This window comes from Apteryx rowi, unplaced genomic scaffold, assembly GCF_003343035.1.
Source record: "Apteryx rowi isolate R43461 unplaced genomic scaffold, aptRow1 scaffold_1094, whole genome shotgun sequence".
NCBI lineage: Eukaryota > Metazoa > Chordata > Aves > Apterygiformes > Apterygidae > Apteryx > Apteryx rowi.
The window spans coordinates 61,418-85,586 of NW_020447302.1; the positions used below are offsets into that span (position 1 = coordinate 61,418).

The window sequence follows — 24,169 nt, forward strand, 5'->3', positions numbered from 1 at the left end:
TTATCCATTATTATTATCCATTACAGAGCTGAAGAGACTCCATGAGATAGAAAGCCAAGACTCAGGTTCAGACTCTCCCCCACCCCTGAGGCTGTTCAGGGGTCTATGTGCTTCCTGTGGGCGAGGGCACACTGTATCTCGCCAGCTGACTTTGGGCTGCTGTGTAAAAAGGAACATAAACCTCAGAGACCAGAAGGAAAGGAATAAGGAAAGAGCTTGATTCTGTGGCCTGCTGGGCACAGAAAAACCTGGGTTTATTGGTTTGTTCCTTTATATTCCTGCTATTATTTTTTTAACCCCTGGCTGCTTACTGCAAAACAAACAAACAGTCTGGGAGAGGATCCAGAAGCAGGAATTCTCCTGCCTACGTGAGCATCTTCTCTACCACTCCACTGAGTCAGGCGTCTTCTTCTGTATTCTCAACCTGGCCTGTGGATTCACATTCCTTTCTAAAAGGAGTTCAAGACTTTGCCTGAAGTTACTTGTACAATAAATGAAAAGTCAAAGCTCATTTAAACCAATTGGTCCCACAAGCAGGGAAGCTAATGAAGCCTTTCTGAGAAACTGTGTGTGTGTCCCTCTGTTCTCTCACATCAGCAGCTCCTGTCCCTCCCTGAAGTCTCAGGATTTGAGACTTTGTGACCTGCCCAGCTGCTGATTTTCATATAAATTGTAGGAATTTGGTGTAATTAAGACCACTGACATATGTCAAATTGGCTGAAACTGCCCAGTGAGTTCAACAGGGAGAATGGAAGGGAACTGAGAGGCAGATGACCAGAGGCAGGGACAGACAGCACAGTACCAGAATCCTGTTTCTCTAAGGAATCACACACAAATAAGCACCTAGCTTTGCATTAAAAAATAGCATATATTTTCTTTTCCTTTCATATAAGGTGCTGATTAATGTGCAGCAATTGCAATGGTGCTTTCAAAGCTCACCATGCGACCCTGTAAAATTTAATGTGTAGTTACTGCATTTGAGAAGATGAACTTCTTTTTCTGAATTGCTCACCAAAAACATACAGTAACCCAGGAAAGCAGGGTAGGTTAGAGCAGCACACTCACAGAAGCTCAGAACTAACTGAACCAATTTTTTGTTATTTGTTTTACCCTTAATTCATCATAAAAGCAAAGACTTCCTTGCTAGCAACTTTCAATCAATGAAAGCAAAGCATCCTGGAAATAGGTTTGTTTTATAAATTATGCCACAACTGTGTTTTAGTAAATAATCAAAAATTATTTTTGCAAGTCAAGATAGCTAGTTTTCAAATGATCCAGCAGAATTTGTTAGCATGATGCAATATTGTAGTGGTACTTACACAGTGACAAACAATTCTAACATTTTGAAGAATAGCTAGGAAGGGGAGTGCTGTAAAACCCAGGGCAGATGGGGACTGTATAATCTAACCATGATATATGCTTATTCAGTGCTGTGCATATGGAGGAGGCAGGAATCTTACGTGGAGGACCAGGAGGGCTGGATCAGCAGTGGCCAACAGTCTCCAGTGCTACTCCAGGTAAGGGTGTGAGAATACGGCATATAAATGAGGAGCTGATGTTCACTGAAATACACTTCCTAATGCATCAGTCCTAGTTTTTCTTCTGCTTTGCCTTTCTCAGTGAAGTCCTTGTAAATTTATCTGTGGGCTCTAAATAGCATGGAGTAATTAAGCAAAAATACCTCTTTCTGTAGTCAGTCGTAGATAAGCACTGGAGTTGAGAGTCCTTAATTTTAGTTCTGACCCTGCCTTTGGAGGATATTGGTTTGTGTAACCAAAGGGTATCAGTTCTGATGTTTTCATTCAGATTCAAAATTCCCATGACTGGGTCTAGAGTTGATTTGCCCTCCATTTAAAAAGTAAGAACAGTCTAACTGGGGTAGGAACTTCATCAGTTCTTTTGCTGTATTTAAAAATCCAGTAAGCCTGTTTGAATGCCTATTTCCTACTTGCTGTGGTGAAATGAGACCTATTTTTGCTAATTATTTTCATTTACTAGTACACCATGATGAAAACAAAACAATTATTTGCTCATCAGAATAAATGACCAAAAATACATTGTATGATGTAGTATCTTCATTTTTTCCCTTGTTCAGTCACTGGCTGACTAGTTCAAAACAGCCAATAAGAACTGACAAAAGGTCTTCATTTAGTTAAAGAAAATTCACCCATAGTTTTTGCAGTGGAGGCAATAAAATATTCTCACTTTTTATATTGGAGCAGAAATGATATAGAAACATAGACATAGACAACATATACATTGTTGTTACATAGCAATTACACTAAGATGCATTGCCATCTTGCAAATATTTCATTTCATGTTTCATATAAAAATTGTATTTGACAACCAAAATATGTGTGGTTCACCCAGATGAGAATCAACAAAATTGACAATACCTGTGGAAGAAAACTTTTACCTGTCTGCTTGATTAAATATGGGGAAGTCTTTAGGCTTCAAGAGGGACTTTTAGGAAACAAAAATGAAATGAAATCCTACAGTTTGTTCAAACTGAGGAACAGAGAGAACTGCATTAATCCTGGAGTAGGCCAGATGGTGGGAGTAGATTGTTTCCCCTCTTTTTGTGGAGTGAGACACTGCTTGAAATCGATAGAACTGCTCACTGGAGTAGCTGGTCACTGGTGCGATCAGTGCTTTCAGAGTCATGTCCGAAACAGAACAATGAAATAACTCGGATAAGGTCTCCCCTCAGTGGATGCCCCGTTTAGGGTTGTGACCCCTCTGTGACAGCTATGTGAGCACTGAGAGTCCTCCAGAAATTCAAATGAGTGATGCTGGTATTACAGAATTGGGTCAAAGGCCCAGAAGTGGGGTCTCCAGAAGAAAAAATGTAAAAGCTGTTTTATTAAATCATTTTAGGTGCAAAAATTTCCCTTGGCTTAAATGGGAGTTTTACCTGGATGAAAGACTGAGGAGTAACTTCAGGATTTGCATTCACACTTGCAACTTATGCATGAATTAATAAACCTGTATTGGTACTGCAGAAGGATTATCTGCATAAACAGATTTGGAAACTAGACATAATCGGCCCCTAGGCTATAGCTACCTAGTTATCCTGTGCTCTTCTTTCTGTTGCAGGCTTTGCAGGAAGACACAGCTTGTGCGCATTATGTAACTGTCATGTGTGTAACTACTGCGTGTGCATTTGAAAATGTCACCACAAATACATTCTTAGCAAGAGGTTTCCCTCCCTTAACAAGAGGTTTCAGCTCCGCTCGTCACCTTGGACTGAGCACTTAGTGCATTACCTCATACCAAACTCAGTATGGGTGCAAAAATTCACCCATATGCTTGCTGGCTGGTAATGCCAATTTCTAAGTACCCAGAAGTTTTAGTAAAGGTAGGATGTATATTATTCAGGAGCTTCACTGCCATTTGGGTCTTAGAGCCCTGTTCCTCTAATGGGATTCATCTGTGCTACTCTTTTGGGGTCTGATCATTTTAGTCTCACTTTGGGAATCTGAACATCTCCAGGTCTGAATAGCAGCATTAGCCTTTGACTTCTGTTGCTCTTTTTTACTGCTGGCCATGCTGGTAAAAGAAGCACTTATGCAGTGAATACCTATCTGCCACACACACTGCTCTATATGTGTCGGTAGCTATGAAGAATTGAAGAAAACATGTTAGTGTTAAATCCTAACTTGAGTCCATCATCATGCATCACATTTTCAACAATTTATTACACTGATTTAGACGATTCTATCTGTAGCTTGCCACAAATATCTGTTTCAATGTTTCTCTATTTTTACTGCATAGGTTCATGACTTCTGATGTTTTTCATCAGGTTAACATACACAACAGATGCTTTTCAGTAGAAATTCAACTCATTAAAGGTCAATTACGGTTGATGGAGTCATCAAAGCTTTTGCTCCTGACATGTCATTTGCATCTGAATAGAGTTACACCCGTGTCCAGATAAACTCCTAAATAAGTTATTCATTACCTCTGTTAGCATATGCAGCAGCTGCAGGTCTCCACTTCTGATTACTATAAACCACTTCCAATTCTGTTCTGTGCACACATGCTCCATGCAGTTGTTTTTGTCAATTGATTACTCCCAATCACTTTGTCATTAAACCATTCATTTAATTTAACAAGCCGCAAGAGTCACTGATAAGATGCCTCACAGAGACAGATTCAGAGAGTTAATCAATGAGAGCATGCAAAGATGATGTCATAGGAATGCTTTAAGAAGGATGAACAACTCAAGTGTTAAATCAGTAAATCCTTAATTCCTAAGGCATAGCTTTACTTGATGATCACATGATGTATCAACAAATATACTCTGTTCAAGCAAAACCCAGTCCTCATTTGCACTGACAACACTCCCACTGACTTTATGGGGCATTTCACCCATGCAGTGGAGCAAATCTTGATCTGGTATTTTAAAATTGTCTTTACATTTTCTTATGCACCAATGTAATTGTTTGTAGGTTTGTGGTCAGGACCCTTCCAAATGAAGTGGGACAAGAAGACTCAGACTTCCTTTGGGTAGAAGATAGCACTGGGTCCAGCTCTGCAGGCCATCTCATTTGCCCCACATGCTGCATAGTGAGTCTAGGATCCGCAGACAGGGTTCTGGTTTCTGGCCTATGGCATCCAACAGATTTGGCAATTATTTCAGACTTTCTATAGGTGATCACTAATTTGTGTGAACTTTATGTTCTGAATGCCTAACACAGAATAACTGTAGCCTGATTTTCAGAAATGCTGGAAGCTCGTAATTGAAACTAAAATCAATGGGACTTAAAATCAATGCTCTAAACTTACAGCACTGAAGATTTTGGAAGAAATCAGACCTATGTAAAATTCAGAGATCAGAATTAGTGGGCGTTAAATAAATCTGCCTGTATTTCTCTGTGCTCCAGGTTCCAATCTACAACACAGTTAATGCAAGATGTTTCAAAAAACATTCTGAAGATGTGTTCTTGACACACGTAACACTCAGGAGAATTATAAGGTTTTGTGATTAAAAAGCAACCATGAGGAATTTTTAAATCCTCTATTTGATATAGGCTTTATGTGTGTGCAGTAAATAAGGCACTAGGCCACACATTGCACATATAAGAAAAATTAGCTTTCCATTCAGAGAATGCCATGAATGAATGAGAAAAGGACGTTGTGAAAAAAACTTGCATTTGAAATATGTGAGTGTCTAGGTGAAGATCGTGATTGAAATACTGGTATATCTGAAGTCCGTGGCAAAGATCCCACTGACTTCAAAAAAGCCAGAATTTCAGTGCCTTTTCATATGAATACACACAATGAGCTGAATTAAGGTTGCGTAGGCAAATGCAGTCCTAAGATATGCTAATTTTATGCTTCTGCTTTTGCAGTAGCAATATTCTTCTAGGTATTTCTGTCATTTTTGTTGCCTTTTATAAAATTACTTTAAATGTAATAAGCCGTGGGAAGAGGATGGTAGATTTGTTTTTTAAAAGACCCTTATGAAAAATGAAATTACATTGTGCGGCAATCTACGGACCTCAACATGGGTAGTCCTGCATACTTGAAATTCGTGGTAGACATGTTTATCACTTTGGCTAAGTAAACAGCAGTAGTGGTAGGTTGCTATTCCTTAAAAGAGAGAGAGAGACAGTTTAACAGTGGGTTTCATAGCTACTTGTAAAGGCAGGGGAATATTGTAACTAAGGAACCCAGAGTTCAGGTCTGGTTCTGAAGTGGACTGTACTTCAATGCTTATATAGTCATATGCATATATATGCATATAACCTTCATATATAAAGATATATATGTCCTCATACCCCATTGACCCAAGTCTGACTCTTTCAACACTTGTCCTCTGAAGTTTGTCTCTACCCCAGCTTTCTTCTCTTTATTCACTGTTTTTCCTGCAGTTCCTTACGTCTTAACTCTCTGATCCTTTCGCTTTTTGCCATGCTGCTTAAGGATCTTCCTTGTCTGCATGCTCTCAGACTGTCCTGAGAGACCGTTTGTGCTCTTAGGTTTTGTGCTTGGTACCACAGTTAGTCTGGAATAGATTTCTGTAACTCTCTGAAGATAGTTCGTGCTCTAAGCAGCTGGCATGCAGAGGAGGTCAGTGGATGGAGCATGCGCTGTAGAATAAGTGATAAATGCTGAAAATTAGAATTAAAACTAGCTGTAAATACAGCAAATAAACAAAATGATCTGAAAAGTAAACTGTGAAGAAAGAAAGGGAAAAGGGATGCTTGGGTGGGTTCCAAGGAAAGTGTCTAAGAACAATGGGGACAGAGAGAATGCCTTGGAGGGAGAAGGAAATACTACAGTTACCTAGTGCAACTTTCTGCATAGCATAGTTCTGTGTTTCACATAGTAATTTGTATGTCAAGCACATTAATTCTGATTGAACAAGACCATTCCTTCAGAAAGATACACTTTCTTGCAATGGAACAAAATGAGAAAGGCCCAGATGACAAATGGAGACATTAGTCTAAGCACAATAGAGGCCAGAAAAATGGGACTGAGAGATCTGAGTAGGGAAATCTAAGGGCATGGAGAAGAGAAGAGGAAAAAGCTGAAAATAGGAAGGTGAGCAGAAAGGATCTGGGAGAGAGAAAAAAACCATTAGAAAATGATGATAGAAGTTCTACAGGTGGCAGATGGCATTGGGAATGGGACAGAGTAGTAGACCTTTAAGTGAGTGCTGAGAATAGGTCCCTGGGAAAGAAAGGTGGCACACCGAGATTGGTTAATAGATTCTGACAAAGGGGAAAGAAAGCTGCATTGAGGTTGGCTCTTCTCTCCACTGGATGTAATGTTTTGATCTCTCCACATCTTTGAATCCATTTAGCATCACTGCAGAAGGGAATGAATGATTTTTTCAGTTTGACCCTTTCCCTGCTACAGTGTTCTTGAAATTCAGCAGGCATAACACTTCAGTAACAGCTCACTGGGAGGCCACGGTATCGTCACAAGGATCCTGGTTTCTGAAATGTCTTTCTAAAAATTCTATTTAAAGAGAAAGAGCCTATGAAATTAACGACTCAGAGTGCTAGGAGACCTCACATGTAACTTATTTCATATCATATAGCTTTGTGTTGTGTTGTAAATGAACAATTTCTTTCTAAATGTCAGGGAGTTTCCATTCATCTTCTTCAAATGACTTTCCTTATCTACAGAAAAAGGGCTAATTAAGACTCCTTAACCAGCCCAGCAGTCACTACAGAGAATGCGCAGGGGCTGCAACTGCTGCTTCTTTGAGACTACTAAAGGTTAATTTACAAATAACAGCACAGAAGGCTGATCTGGCTTAGCTTTATCAGTTTATTGATTAAGGCTATAAATCATAATAACCAATGAGCTACCCAGAATACATTACTGGGATCTTGGTTTGTTGCATAATGTTGCAGTTGTTTAAAATGGAAAGAGCTAGAAAGTGCAGCTGTGCACATTTGTGTCCTATACATTGATTTTCATTAATAACCAATTTTCCATGGAATTTCACAATTCCTACTTTCAAAACCAGATATACCTATGTATCAAAATACTTCTACTAAGAACTATATCTTTGTGGTCTTAGAAGCATTGTCTGTATGATAATGTATGTAATATTTCAAAGGAGAATATAGGGAAAAGTACAGAACAGCCAAGTCATTCATGTTGCTTGTAAAAATCAGTTTTCGAATCAAGGTTTTAATAAATGCTCAAAATGTAGGCCATAAGAAGTTTAACCCAATCTTAAGCCTACATAGTAAAGTACCATAAAGATTCGGTTCACAGCCTATAGTAATAATGTAAAAAAATCATCCCCATAAAGCACGCTAAAATCATTATTTAAAGCTGCAGTATCTCTGCCAGCTCAGCAGAGTCTAGAAAAGGAAATCATGCCAACTTTCTTATATAGGATCTGGAGCAGTGAGATTCTACTGAAATAGGAATAATCTGCTGGGACTATATAAGGCTTAAATCCTTTCCTTTTATTTTATGTTTTGACTTTGGTCATTGAAATCTCAAGTCAACTCCATCTAGTTACTTAAGCCTTCAAGGTGATGCTCAGTCATCAGAATTTTTCCCCCATTCCCAGTACACTTTATTCCCAGGACACTCCTGGTACACCTCCCATTCCTCTGCTTTCCACTTCCTTTTCCTCCATTTTTGCCTCTTTCATGTTACCTATCTGGTTTGCCAAGTGTGCATCTCTCTCTTCCCTATTCTTCTTTGGAACTTGTTTATTCCTTTCACCTAATCATTTTGGTCTCTTCCTACTCGTCTGTCCTGAGCGTCTCCCCTCTGTATTGTTATTCCATGAGTGCTCAAAAGCAGGTCACTGGCTTGGCTGCACATGACCTTTGCTATATTTCACATTGAACTAAGGATCTCTTGTGTTAAATGCTTCTAATTTCTGACAGCCCGCTGGAAGTTGGAGAAGGCTGAGAATTTCAGATGCTGTTTGGTCTGAAGAAAAGCATTTGAAATCAGAAAGATTTTTCAAAAAACATGTCAGAAAGATTTAAATATTTATACGGTAGGTGCAACTTGACATTCCGATTATTATTTTAAAGAAGCGGTGATCTTTCTGACCAGGAGCACACATCTGCTTCATCAGATGAAAAACATGGTTGAAACAGCAGTTTGGGCTCTCAGTGTTTGCAGCCAGGACTAGATAAATGGATAGGCTAATTTAAATTTCTGTTCAGCTGAGTGAGTAAGCAATAAAAAGAGGGGAAGACAGATTGTATTTTACAGAAACTGCAGTCATGATCTAGCTAATGTTAAATTTACTTTCTCTTATTTTGTTATTCTCCTCTTAGCTCAACCCCCCCCCCCCATGATTTCCTTGAAATTACATATGTGATTGTTATGGCGGGGCCCATTATTTTTCAGTGGAGAATACAAACTAAATCAGATGACATGGATGAGAGATTTAAAAATGTGTGATATCTTTGTCCTTGAAGGATTATTGTAAAATAAGAGGACTCATCAAAATCTGAAAAAGGCTAATCCTGGGCACTTCAAATTTGTGTGATCTGTTTGTTTTGAAAAGATGTGGTATATTTGACTAAGTTTTTTATTTCATTTTGTCCATGAAAGAGACTGGCCTTGGAAGAGTCTATGCCTTCATAGGCTGTGGAGAATTCTTAATTCCACCTGCTGCAAAGACTTACAGGAAAGAAATTAACCTTTCTCCTTAGCCCTGGCCAATGCTGAATGTATCTGTGCATCATGTAATTTAATCAAAGAGAAAGCCCTGTGCATGAAAACCTTTCCATTCAGATCTGGGCTGTATTTGTCCCTGACTGGAAGCAGCTGTTACGATGACCAACTTACGGTCTTCATACAGGATGATTGTTCCAGTGCAGATTTCTTAAAGGTTCATGTAAGACTAGTAGCTACATCTGAGATACTAATAATATGGGACACCTGCAAACTTTCTAAATCCCATGAAAGCTAGAGTAAAAGGAGACAAGAAGCTAGTTGCTTTCTAGGACTGAATAATATGAAGTAGATGTTCCCAAACTGTGGGCAAAAGCTGCTGCTGCTCAAGACTGCTATTTTAAGGAGTGAGGAGGTAAGATACTGCATGCAGGCAATTACCAGCTGCTCTAGGAAGCAGTAGTTTCAAATTTGGTACAAGTCACAGTGCTTGTAAGTAGCCGCCAGCCTGGAGACTTCATTTCTGGCTCCGGATACTACAATAATGGAAAGCAGGGAACACAGGGCAGGTGCTGAGAGGTGGGCTGCAGACACGTGGGAGAAGGGCAAGTGGGGTTGGCCTTGCAGGGGTGAGGGAGTGGCAGAGGAGAGACAGCCTGCGGTTGGAGAGTGGTGATGCAGAACTGGGCTTTACGTTAGCTACTATGTTCCTGTCAGGGTTTTCCTGGACAGAAACACTAGTGCAGGAGCTATGGGGTGCATGCATGGTGAAAGCAGAACATCTGGGAACTGTCAGGCTTACTGCAAGCGAACAACCAAACCAGTGTCTTCAGGACATGGGCTTACTGTTCAGCGTGAAACTGAGCAGTGTGTGCAGAGTGATCATGGGGTTCAAACCTGTGTGATGAACCCTTAGGGATCAAACATGCAAATGACCAATTTCAGAATTGGCATTCAGTGCAGACCCTTTATGTTAACTTAGAGGGCTTATATCCGCTATGCCATTGCCAAGCAGGGTCTAGCTGGCTAGGAGAAAGTGTAAGTGACCATAACTCCTCACCTACTCAATTTATCCTTTCCTATAACATCCCTTTGCTCCTTCAAAATGCAAGTCACAGTTGCACCTGAAAAACACTTCTCTTTTGCTGTTACTAACTCCACTCCTCATTTGAAGAACAAGGAACAAACATCTCTTGCAATGTACTTGATTTTGATTATTGTTAATTTTGTTATCTCTATGATTGCCAATAGTTGCTTAACTATTCAGATAAAACACCAAAAATTCCAGATGGTTCAGCAGGTTTTGCATCCTGATTAACCTAGTATCTAGAAGTTATTCATATCCCAGATGATGGCGGGAGCAAGCAAAACCGGGCACAATACTTCTTATTAAAAATTAGATTTGTCAGATGATTTAATTGATTCCTAAACATCTGGAAGGAAATTCTTTTGAAATTAAAAATCATGCCCAATTTTCAAATTTAAGCAACTTTTGCACTTGTCTGACTGTCCGTTGATCTAGGCTTGTCCTTCTTTGTGTTCCTGACAACAGTACCAGTGATTTTATGTCTTGCATGCCTACGGGTAAAATTCTGCAGCTATGCAGAAGACAAGAATTTTGTTTCCTGTGCCTATTATTTTCCCAGAGGTTTCAATAATAAATAATCACTCTCTTGCAGCTGTACTACCTTGGGTTATGATCTTGTCAGAACTTATAAGCTAAACAAATATTTTTCTGGTCAGTACTTGGGGGAGTTGATGGTAATCAAATTGTTTCCACATGAGCTTACAGCTGCTTTGTCCCTGTTGTGTCTCCCTTTTCTGGTTGTTTTTCTCTCCACTGATGTATTTACTGCTGTGGTCATATTTTCTTTCTTTTTAGATTTTTTTAAAAGGAAAAAAACCTAAAATAAATGTTAAATCAACATATGATATTTATGATCCCAGAAGAATTTCAACCCTGCTATCTCTTTCATGTGTATACAATTCACTATCTGATAGAAAATCGGCAAATAAAAAAAGCAAGCTCCTTGTTCTGAGAAATTTTGATCTGGAATATATTTATCTCACAACTGATGGAAGAAGCAGAGGGTGAGGGAGGACAGACCACTTTGTGATATTACATCTTCCTCTAATGGATATCTGCCTATGTGCAGCACTTTGCTGCACATAAGGGTCGTGAATGTATTTTTCATGTGTTTATTGTTGTAATCTGCACATCCTGACAGATAGAACTGGGCATTGCTTCAGTAGTAGTTATTAATGTTGTACTGTGGCAGTACCTCTCAGTCAGACGGCCCCACACAAAGCCCATACAAACAGCAAAAAAACAAGCTTTGCCTTAGGGAATTTGCCATTTACATGACCAGGACAGACAAAGTCTGAGAAAATAAGGGAAAAGAAATGATCATTATCCTGTTTAAAAATAAATAAAAAAAAAGAACAAGGTGCAGAAAAATGAAAATGATTCTCATCTCAGAATTCTCTGTGGCAAGGCCGAGGACATCTGCCCTCCCCAAAATGTTCCCACTGCAGCGAGGGTGTGCAAAGAATAACAGGGCTTTAAGCAAGTTTCTGATGCCGTCCTTCCTCCTGCCTCTAGGTCAGGACTTCCTGAGCACTATGTGATTATTGTCTCAGCCTTCATGTTTCACTGCTGTGCTTGCAGGCCCTTCACATGCAGCGTCAGACCTTCAGCAGCTCTGAAGTCCTGCTTTTAAAGAAGCAGACAGAGGCTGCTTCCGATTCTCCTCGGCCGTTACATTTCTGTGGTTTGCACCTCCCTGATCTCTTTGCCCTATCTCTGCTGAAGTGGGACTGGCAGAGCAGAGCTGCACAGAGCAGAGCAAGGGATGGAGCTCCACGAATGTTCCTATTTTTCCTGTGCTCTGACTATTTACATAACATCGGCCTAGAAATGCTGAATTTCCTGTGAGATCTAAACTCTTAAGTCATTCAGTCATTACTTGTGTGCACTCAGAGGGTGTAATGAGGGATGTGGAACAGTAATAGCAGCATGCAGAGGCATCCCCCTCATTATGGGGATTTAATTCTCAGAAAAATCAAGGCTCTAGCTGTGGATGAAATGAATCTGAGTGCAGCTTCTCTGCTCCTGTCCTGTGTGATTACAGTCACCCATCCCTAAAAGCATCCCCTCTTAGCATGCACACACAGCTCAGAAGATAAATGGGTTGACTAGGAAGAAAAAAAGAAAAACTTTGCGGTCTTGTGGAAATTGTCTCTCTATGTGCTGAGGAAAAATGTGTGCAGCTTCTGCTTGCACAGGTAGATAGGGCAGGTTCAGAGAAGCAGGGGAGACTTTGTGTAGCCTGTGGTATCGTGTGTGGAGCCTGCTTGCCCTAGCTCAGCATGCAAGCTGTGCCATGATCAGGCACCAAGAGGGGACCAAATGCAAAACTGTGGAGAGCAGCAGTTCAGCCCACAGCTAATGCTGCCGAGGAGGCAGCAGCTAGAACAGGATTCACTGGCTGTGTTTAGAACATGGTGAAACTAAACTGCTAATATTTTGATCGAATTTGTTACTAGGAAAAGGTGAAAGGGCTTCATCAGTTGCCCTTAGTGGCCCAGTTCTGCCTTGTGCCTGTCTCCCATGGCTTGTGTTTCAGCTGTTGGAAAAGCAAGTAAGGGGTGTGGACTGGGAAGCAAATCCTGCACCGATGGGCTCACAGGCTCTCTCGGGGTGTTTACCATTCCGTTGCACAGAGAGGGGTGGGATTTGAGGGGCTGCGAAGGGAGTTCAGGTGCAAGGTACGGGCAAGTCTCACGCAGGTGATGCTGGAGCACACACAACGCAGGCTGCTGGCTGGGCTGGGAGTGGCGCGTTTAAGTACCAATTATGCAGCTAATCTTCTTAGGCTCCCTTAGACAATTAATGGCAGGAGAGGTCCTTCCCCCTTCCCTCTGTGCATTCCTCCCGGGAGCTATTAGAGCTGGCTGATGCATTTTCCCTCTAGCTATACCTTCTTATCCTGTAATCTCACCTCCTTGGCCTAATGCCTGGTCATATGAATTGTTTATTCTAACTAGTTTGTTCAAACTTCTTTTTTTTTTAATAATACACAGTTATTTCCAAGGGGCAAGTTCTCCAAGTAGTTTCAGGTTTTTAACCTCTAGATTTTTAACATATTAGGGAGTCACTTGAAAATTAAGAAACCAAAAAAAACAAATAAAAAAAAAAACAAAAAAAAACAAATCAAAAAAAACAATCAAGAAATTCCTGAACCTTCTTTAATTCTCTTGATTTAATTTTCTGGTCTTTTTATTGTACACAAATCACTTCAGTATGGTAGCTGAGGTTAAGAGAAGAACAGAATGTTGTAAGACTGGGAATAAAATTGGAAGCTTTGAACAAAGGTAGTAGTGAGAAATGGCAAGAGCTGTATTAAAATATTAATATTTAAAATTAAAAAGATTAATACTTAAAAATGCACAACGAAAAATGTCCTATCCCACCTTTCCTTCAAACACCGCACACAAACTTTAAAACATTTCATTTAAGACACAAAATCCAGACTGGATTTTTGATTGCAAAGGAACATTATACCTTAAACACCTCTCAGGATCTGCAGTTGCAAATTACATTCTCCTCCCTTCTGCTGTCACTTCATCACTATCCCATGCTGTATTACTTTTCAGTGATCCTGTATGCTCCCAGGAGCAATTGTCTGTCATTTTATTGGTAAATCAACATGCGTTCCTATAGGGGTGTTTAAGTAGTAATAATTACTAACCACAGTAACTGAATACTTTGTTCTCAGTGTTCACAGTACCATTTCTAAATGCTCCTGTTGTCATCTCAGACAACAGATCAAGCAGACAGACAGTGTAACTGTAATCAGTGTCCTTCCAAACACCTAGAGTCAAATGTATCCAGTCACGTATAGAGGGTAAGCTGGCCCAACAAAATAACCTGCAGCTGCAGCACAAATAGGCCATCAGCAGGCAGGTAGTAAGGAGTGTGCTAGCACCACAACACTCTTTGGGTTTCCAAGGGGGTTGTTCTCTCTAGTTATTGTGCATTATGTCATCTCTTCATGGCAAAAATTGCCTGTGCTTGGTAGGTTATTATCTTGCTATGCAAATTTATGCTAAGTAGGTAGCAGAGGTATGGCTGGAAACAGAGGAATGAAAATAAAAGAACAGCATTATTCTCAGACGCTTTATCTGCCTCAGTTATTCCCAGACTTCACTGCAGCTGGGATAAGTAAAGCACCATGGGCAACATCACCTTTTACTTTCCTTCCTACTGTTAGTTTAGCTTATTTCCTGCAGGGCAAGAAAGGTTAGAGATTTTTCACAAGGATCACACACTGCCTTTCTACCCTGGCTCCCTGTCTTTACCTCTCTGAAGAATGCAGGTGCAGTCGCATAGTAAAACTATTTTCAGCAGTTAAGCTTGGAGGCATAACAAAGTACGTTTCTGTTCTTCCAAACTGTAAATCGATATATCCATCTCGGTGTGCAGACTTTCAAACTGCAGCTAAATCTAAGAGAACTGGAAAGGGAACTACCCACCTCTAGCCTCACAGACAAAATAATTTGATGGTCCTAATCCAGTTCTCCACTGGCAATTTACCACATCAAAGAAAACACCATCACACTTGACACTAATTGGCAGACCTAGCAGAGAGGCTAGTGGGACATGCAGCCTAAATCCAGAGAGGTCATCTTCCGATCTCTTCTGAGGCACGTTGGCTAGGCGGCATGATAGGAAGCTTGGATCATTTCTGCCAGCCTTGTATCTGTTATCAGTGTAACGTGTCTTCCCATCCACGAATGCTGATTTTATGTTTGTTTGTTTCTCAATGTCTTTTTGTGAATCTTGAAATTACATACCAAATCTAATTTAAAAAGCTTAATCCTTATCAAGGTTTACTTGTATCTGTTATCAGTGTAATGTGTCTTCCCATCCATGAATGCTGATTTTATGTTTGTTTGTTTCTCGATGTCTTTTTGTGAATCTTCAAATTATATACCAAATCTAATTTTAAAAGCTCAATCCTCACCAAGGTTTGCAGTTAGCCTCCTTATTCCTGGCTAGTATTTCTCTTTATGCAGGTCCCAGATGATAAGCAGTTGTAACAGAGAGTATAGAAACTGCATGTAGGTCCTTCATAGCTATGAAGTGAGGTCAACCCTGGCTGGAGATCTTCTTTGATGATAATTTCACTTTAATCTATGAATTTTTCTTTCCATTTGTTCATTTCCCCTGATTAATTTGAATCACTTTTTATTTTAAAAATTCTGCACAGTTCTTTCATGTGGAGTGACAATCACCAGAGCCTGGGATGCAGGTAGAAGTGAAATGGAGGTGTTTCTGCCTCCAGTGTGGTTTGCTACATACGAAGCTTCCAGGCAGGCCTTAAAGCACATTACACTTACATATTAAAGAAGAGCTAGAAAGAGGCAGTTAAAGAGTCCAAAATATCTCTTTGAAAAGAGCTGCAACAAACCTATGTTAAATAAGTCCTTAGCACAAAATCACTGCTAAGTGTGCCTGCAGAGTTGCTAGGAAACCATAACAAAAATCCCTTCTCTGTAAAGTACATAGGAATATCTCAAGCATGACAAAATTTTGCTGCTATTCCTTTTTTTCTTGTGATTAATGTGACAACATACATGGAGGATGAAGAGAGGAGAGAGGCTGTATAAAGGAGAGTTTGGAGGGAGCACACGGAGGCTGATCTCTGTTTCTATGTCTGTAGTCCTAACAGTATTGCAGGCTTAGTGCAAATAATTTTTGGTAATACAGAGTCAGTTTTCAGCTTGAGGAAAATAGGATACTTCCATGCTCTTACCCAGCTTGTACCGCAAGAAACATGGTGGCAGCTGGCAAGGAAGATAGTGAGGCTTGTTGTAGGTAAGAGGTTGTGATTAATTGCTGGGCAAGACAGCATTTCAGGCAAACTATGTAGACCATATGAATGGGCTTGGTGTAGTTCCATATCAGCTTATACCAGTCAAAGTCTGGGCTTTTTGGTTTTGCCTTATCTTTTAGTGCTTGCCATATGATTCAGTCCTCTCAAAGCAACATTGTTTTTCCTCTGATTATACAGTTAGTCAGTTAAGGAAGCTGATCTGGCTGAAGAGTCTTTTCTTGTAGAGTTAGTTTGCAACTCAATTACCTGATGATGAGAACTAGTACTGGCACAAAGAGGAGCAGGGATGCTGCAGACTAGACTTTATTCAGTTGTGTGGAGCTGCATCTTCGGAACAAAGGACTGTTGTGCTTGTAGAGAAACAACCTTGTGAAAACATTGCAGGCAAAGGAAACAAGAACTGATCTTGTTGTAGAGTTGATCATAAAAGATAATGAAGAGGAAAGATAAGGGTTTTCATTATCTCAGTGAGAAGAGCACAAACAATGAATAAGATACTATTTCCAAGATTAATGAAGCATTTGATAAGAGGTTTGAGAAGTACAGTAACCCCCTGACAGAATGAATTCTCATAAAATATGTTATTATTTTACTTGAGATGAAGAAGTAGAATATTGAATAGATATCTATATGAGAAAGCTAGAACTCCAGCACTGGAGACAATGAATTCCAAAATTAGAGATGAGGTAGACAGGCTACCTCTACACTATACTCAGGCTATGCTCAGCATGCACAGCTCCTCCATATTACAATGAGCTTGGAAAAATACTGAACATTTCTCCCATTTATGCTACCTGGTTTGCCTAAGGTCAACCTCAGGTGAATAAGCCAGTGAATCCAGTTCAGCTTTGGGGCTACTAAAAAAAAAAAAAAAAAAAAAAAAAAATTCAGTTTTAGAGAAATGCATACAGATAGTGAAGTCTGCTCTGTTGCATAGGAGAAGGATCAAAATTTTCACAGCTATGAACACAGAACAAGTGTACCAGTTCAACACGTAAGAAACTAAGAATCAGGACAGAAACAGAGGGTGGGTTAGCTTTTACCCAACTTAAGTCATCTACAGTGAAAATGACAACATCCAAGTTGGTCACCCAAATTCCTGAGCTGGACAACCAAATTCCAGTGGAGAGAAATGACATGTTTACTTCTGGTTTGTCACTTCCTAGAACAGATGACTAAAACAGATCAGGTGAATTATGTCCACCAAGTTTCTATTTCACTATTATTCAAGAAGCATACCATGACTAGCTGAAATGTTGAGATATATGTTGTAGAGAAAGGCCAAAATACACACAAGCATGACATCCGCATTCTTAGTTAAGGCAAAGTTTGCCCTGTGTTAGGGAAGACAAGCTGGGTAAAACACAATATAAGGAAACAGATCTACTCTAAGTCTGGATTCTGTAGCTATCCAGGGAGAACTAAGGGCAAGCATATGCAGTGCCTGGTGATGTGGAAACTTCCAGTGAAGAGGAGACCTGTGGTATGATTTTAGCAGATCCAGACGTTATCAGTGGATACACTTGTCAGAAGAGAGCTGCCAGGCATTCAGCTGCCATACTTGCAGCTAGTCTATTTGATCAATGACCAATTCAATTTCAGATGGATTGTGCTGCCAGCTGCAATATAATCAGCAACACAGATAAGCAGCAGTATCGAATAGGAGAACATGACCAAATGCTGGTGTTGTATAACAGAACTATTTAATGGCTAGTGGGCAATTGCAGTCTGTCTGGAAGAAACCCACTAACCATGAGACACTATTGCTTGGAAGTTATCATAGCTGGCAGGGTAAACCTCAGATGTGATTGCAGTATTGCATCAGCATATTCACAAGAAGAGAGAAAGGAGAAGTCGTTGTGGGTTCTGCCTGCCCTTCTCACACACTCTTAGGATATGTTTATAAGAGCAAGCTGAAGTTAAAAGAGGATCCACTGTGAAGTCCACGGGACTACTGAAATGCAGATGTCCATCAAATGTAATAAAAGCGCTGCAGAAAGAACTGAAAAGTCTGTGAAGAAGAGACATCATTATAGCCATAAAATTATAAAAATGGATCAGCAGCCAAACACTGATTAAAAAAACTACAGGTAGATAGAGAATCACCATTGATGAAAAAAATCACTTGACAACTCACTGAAAAAATCTTCAGCCGTTTCCACCCCTTGAGGACAGACTGTCTGATCCACCCAAGGCAGTCCTTCCTGACTGTGGTGCAGGGACCGTGTTCTGCCAAAGAAAATGAGATGCTTCACCAGGCTACCTGATGCCTCAGCTTTTGGTAGGCATTTCTAATGCTTGAGGGGATTAGGCAGGTTTGGAAGATTTTCTAGTACAGACTGATGCAGACAACAGAGGAACTCCAAAACATCTGAATAGCAGCCTTTATCGTTTTAGCGTAAAAGGAAGACAGCTCAGAGAAAAAAATCCAAATCATACCTTAGAAGGGCCTCTTTCTCTCTACTGAGTATAGAAGGGATCTGGCAAGCTGTCTCCCTTTACTGAAGATTCAGTATTACAGTGTATCTGAGATGAATCCTGACCCCAGACAGGAAAATATTACCAGTTCCATGTGTAGAATGCAGTAGTCAAGCATCCAAAGATCATCTGGCTAAAAATTTACTATTAAACTTTTTGTTCATTTCTTCTGCATTAAAAGAGCTATGATTGTCTTTTCCTTGCCCTTGCCCTTGCCCTTGCCCTTCCCCTCCCCACCCTAACCTCCCCTAACCTTCCCTAACCTCCTCTCCCCTCCTCCTTCCCTTCCTTTCTTTTTCCCGAGGCTTTTCCCTGAAGCCACCGGGGTTATAGATTTGATTTTGTTAAACAAATTCTAAAATTGTCTGGTACTGGGGCAGCATTTGAGCCTTCAAAAAATCTGGCAGCCACCATAGATCATGCATTAAATGAGAGGACTGGCCATAGCCTGCTTGGAAGTAACAACTGGTAAAGAATGGAGCTGTCTCCAATGGTATTGATTATTATGAATGTATAAATACAGTTTTCCACAACAGCTTTGACACTCCAGTCAAGTCAATGTCCAATACGTAGTGCTGATGCTGAAATATTAATTTTTTATATCTTTGATCTTCAGTTTTGGATGCAAAGCTATTCACTTTGTATATATTGGGTTAGTAGTTAAAATCAGCTCAGATGCTGATGAAGCTGATGAATAGATACTGTAATAGAGCAGAGCTTGCTTTCTGCTCTGCCAGATATTGAGTTTGTGTCCTTTCAGTCTCTGTACAAAGCCCCTCTACATTCACAGGGAAGCTGAGGAGACGAGAGGATTGTTTGTGCTTTGAGTGGTCTCTATTAACTTTGAAGAGAGGCAAACGTTGCAGGTTTTTCAGATACTGAACATGTGGTCTGAGACTGCAATTTTGTGCCATTTTGTAAATATGAAAAATATATAACCTAGGTTAAAGTAAGCGGAATATTTGATTGCTGAAAGAAATTCAGTATTTGTGAAAGGTGGCAAATTGCTCCACCTGGCAGTGAGGTCTGCTGTTTACTGCAGAGGAGAGGAGGTGGGTAGAAATTTGGCTCTCCTTTACAGACCTGCTTGGGGCTTATCTTTGACCTGAAAGAACCATGTTTAGCATCTACTGGCTCTTTCCTATCTCAATCTTTGATTTCTTTGCTGAGGTTGTTAATAAGGGAAAAAAAAATACTGTTAGCTGTTGTGTGGAGGTTTGTTCCACCCAGTACTTGACAGAGACCCACCAGGCTGTGTGAGGTACATCAGGGGCTGTAAGTGAAAGGCTCCAAATCGTATTAATCACCAAAACCTCTAAAGGTTTTGAGAGAGTAAATCCTAGTAAATATTCAGTTGGGATTTCAGAATAACTGGAGTACACCTTTATGCTGAGATAATAGTCTGAATGTACAAACAGAGTTTCCAGATGAGAATGTCACTGCCTAATCTGGAGAAACATATTCAGGTCATGTGCTGGATACAGTTATGCAGGATAGCAGTGTAGGTCCACACAGCCTTTAGGGAAGCAGCATAATACTGGAATCCTGAAAAAGAATCCAGAGACCAGTGCATAGATCTGAAGGAAGCCATCGGAAGATATTTTTCTGTCTTGTAAACCACGATTATTGATGACTCAGTCCTGTGATTCTGAGATGCTAGCTCTTCATTGACTGGATTTACATTTGTGAAGGCAGTTGCTCTGTCCATAGCAGTAGTGCATGACTTGTTCTGTTTGTCACAGATGCCTGGGTAAGAGAGAGCACCTGTTATTAAATTCATGATGGTGTAGAGAACAGGATGGATAAACAGACCATGAAATTGCATTGGGTCTGTCCTGTGCTGCCAAACACTCAAAAATTAAGCCTCAAATAGAGATTGTTTTTAAAACTCTGATTTTTTTGAAAACAGAGAATGAGTTCTTTTTATTTGCTTTCTGATGCATGAACTGTCAAAAATATTTTTTTTCCCCATGAAATCCGAGATTCTCACACGACCACCTAACTACTGATGTTTAAGTAAAGTGACAAGTTTTCTGATAATTGGCAGGGTGAATGGGCATGATATAGTCCCATGGTGCAAAGACTAGAGACACAAAAATCCCATGTGAGCAGAAAAAGCTAGATGTGAAAGCTCAGGCTGCAATTTATGTTCTTTCATTATTTAGTTGTGATTAAAATACAACAGTCATGAGGGGACAAGTTTGACTCCATTCTGTGTGTATAGACTTCAGTGCACTATGGCAGTGCCACCTGCTCAGAGTTTTTTCTTTATTAACACAGCTTTCATACTGAGTCCAAAGCAGAATTACTTGGAGAACAGCAGGAAACTTGCTTATATGCTTATGATAGCTGAGGATTAGGAGGAAGGAAATGGGTGATTCAGGTTTGCTTCTGAAGCCAAACACTAAAGCAAAGCTGGTTCTCAGGAGGGAGGAACGTGAAGAATACTTGGGAGGAGTATGCAAGTGATTCCTGTGTTATTTATAGTGGGGAAAAATAGTGTTTACTGCCTCAAGAAGACTCTGCAGATTCACCTGCAGATGTAGATGTAATTGTCTAAACGGGTGAATTTGGGCCCCAATGTGGCCTTGGACCAATGAGTTTGTCTCAATTTCTTCAGGAAAGGGAAAAATCATCCCAAATGGCACCATTTGGTATTGCTACATGAACGTTTGGGACCCTGAAGAGGAGAGCAGCTGAGCAATTCACAGACTCTATTGTCACTATTTATAAACAGTTCTTTGGCTGGCATTTTTCTTGCCTCCCCTCTCTCACCTTTTATTCTCTTTATTGTATATATAGATCTCTAAAAAATATTTATGGGCCGAAGTAAAAGCTCTGTCCAAAAAAATGAGTAATGCCATCATAGTTCTTCTCTACCATTTGTTCCTCTCAGGTACTGTAGGTCATACAGATCTTGTCAGTATTTGCTACTGAGCCTAAATATTTGTCCTCTCTCCCACACATTGTCCCCTCCTGAAAGCTGTTACATCAGCTCTAAGCAACTGGTGGATTTGCTCATCCACATGGAGATACAAATCTCTTTGCCTGTTCACTGAGTTGTCTCACTAGAGATACAAATTGGGTAGTTGATGATGAAAAAAATATTGATAGTTGCTTGCCTCAGATCTACACACATAATTATCCTGTTTCTACATGAAGAGATATTAAAAGTTAGTGCTAGTTTCAGTAAATGTGCACACATGTTTTTGAATACAAAATCCTGAATTGTGGGCCTCTTTGCTGAGTAGAATGAACTAGATCAAACACAGCATTTTAAAGCATCCTTTAGCTGTCTTTTCCCCTCACTACAGAGTTTATGTTCTTTGACTGCACTTCCTCTAGTCTATAAGCCACTGCAGAAATTTCAGCCACTGAGCAGCTGCGTGTATGCTTGCATGAAGTGCTCACTGTTACATGTGTCAGCAGGAAAAGATATAAATAGAGCTTTTTTCTCCTTGTTGTCGTGGTACTGTGTTTCTGCTGCATACCCCAAGCCACACATTGCCATTTCTTCTTCAAGTCTGGTATAAAGGGAATACATTTAAGCTAGGTTCAGTGCTACAGTTGTGGATCATAAGGCGAATATGAAAAAATGTATGGATTGCAGCCATTTACACCTAGTGCTTAGTGGAACAAGATATGTCAAGATGAATGAATGGCTGATCTTGCTGGTGTCCAGGCTGTAGTGTTGATTCTCTGGCAACTGGCCTTTTGCTGCAGAAGTTGCCTTTTTCCTCTCCAGTGAGGAAATACATTGAAAGAGCTGACAAAAATCCCCTTTTATAGAACTGTCAGGTTTCACAGTCTGAGCATGAAGTTCTTCTGGCTTTATGCTGCCCTGCTGACACATGCAGGTCTCACACATCTGCAATGAAGAGCTGCTGCCACTGCCACACCACACACCAAATGCAGCCATCTGACAGACCTGGAGATCTGGTGGGTCAGTTGGTTTGCCTGACACTTGGCATTCCTGACTGGGAGAGGAACAGCTTTCCTTGGTATAGCAGGAATATGCATCTGTCATCATGTGATCTGTCACATGTGATCAGCATCACACATTAGGATCCCATGAATCTGAGTGGTCTTCATTTATTAAAATGTACTGGGACAAAATACCCATTAAGCTACTATTCCAGATGCAGAGTTCATAATGTAACAAGCCCACTTTCCTCCACAACCTGCCCTGGTAGTGGTGTGACTGAGGAAAGATGCGGGGAAAATAGAATCTGAAATGAGATGTTCTTTGAGGTGGGAGAAGGTTTGGCCTGTTCCAGGAAGTGTAAGGACTGCTACAGGAGGTCCTTGTTGCATATGGTTTGGAGTTAATAATATGGTCTCACTTCACTTTTGCAACACAAGTCAATCCTTAAATTGTCCCCTAGAGATAAGCATCTCATTTTTTCTACAGTTGCTGAAAGAAACTTTGTCTTTGCATTATCTATGTTCATATCTGTTAAAGGGCTACTGTGGGTAGTAGCAAATCACAGTTTATGCCAAAAATAAGATGAGAATGAGATAAGATAAGAATCTCTGCGTATCCTCCCTGTCACTGGCTTCCTTTCTGGTAAAGGACTGCCCTGCACAGTGCCCCATCTGCTGCTATTCAGAGAGGTGCCAATATTACAGTTTGGCATACAGAAGGCTGCTACTTTATGTTAGTCTCTGCTGCTATCAGGAGTTGGTGTCTGCATTGTTCCAAGTGCACTTACATGTAGAGTGTACATGGAATAACTAAGATGCTAGTCACTCATCTCCTTAACAATCAAATGACAATTCAAAACAAATGAACCAATTTTATATGCATGTGTATACATGTACATAAAATTACAATGGGAAACAAAAGATTCAGTGTTTAAATATTTAAATATATATTCTACATGTAGATCCTACCAGATGTTAGTATAAAATTCCTTTTCATGGGAAGGATTCAAGAAGAAACAATATTACCTTTAGCTTCCATAGTTTTTAAGATCTTTTGAATGTCTGTATTCTCTGATGGCTTGTCCTGGTCATATGACAAGTTTCCTGGAAGGAAAATAACTATGATATCAATCCAGATATAGTCTGCATGTGATTTTCTCCCTGCTGTTTGATTTAAAGGAATCACAACTACAAGAAAAGTGAATTTTTAAAAACTTAGTCAAGAAAAGAATTTTTTCTAATTCAGCCTCCATTAAGCAGTAATGTAGAAATAAAGTGCATTTTCCTTACTCTGCTATCAGTCATCCGTTGTGATGTGACAGCCCCTGTACTTTATGTGTAATAAATCATTTCCCAAATTTGATCTTCATGTCCATTTGAAGTCAGTTCTTCCACTTTTAAAATTTCCTTTGGACAAGTGAAATGGCAGGCATATTATAAAAATATCTTTCTGATACATTGCTAAGAGTGTTTGAGTAACGCCTTTTCTGAAAGAGACTTCATTAGCATGCAAATGAGTGGTTCATTAGTATAACGTAAAGCATCATCTTCTGTGGAAGGAAAAGCCTGATCCATTTCTGTAGTGAGGGAACAACTCTTAGCCTAAAGTCTGACTGGGACTATAAAATTAAAATCTAAATAATTAAAATATAAGGTAGGTCATTTATTAACTCTTAAACTGGGATGATAAGGGTGAGTCTTTGCATAACAGGCTCTATTCTGAAAAGGTTACAGCACTCACAAAGTAACAAAGA

General features: G+C 40.0%; 1 protein-coding gene across 1 annotated transcript in view; it reads left to right on the plus strand.

The window, feature by feature from the left end:
* LOC112969604 (protocadherin alpha-C2-like) overlaps window positions 1-24,169 on the plus strand; it is a 50,237-nt gene that overhangs the window by 12,204 nt on the left and 13,864 nt on the right. Inside the window, exons 3-4 of the mRNA XM_026073053.1 lie at window positions 100-101; window positions 1,429-1,523. Coding sequence (XP_025928838.1) covers window positions 100-101; window positions 1,429-1,523 — 97 coding nt within the window. The remainder of the gene's footprint in view (window positions 1-99; window positions 102-1,428; window positions 1,524-24,169) is intronic.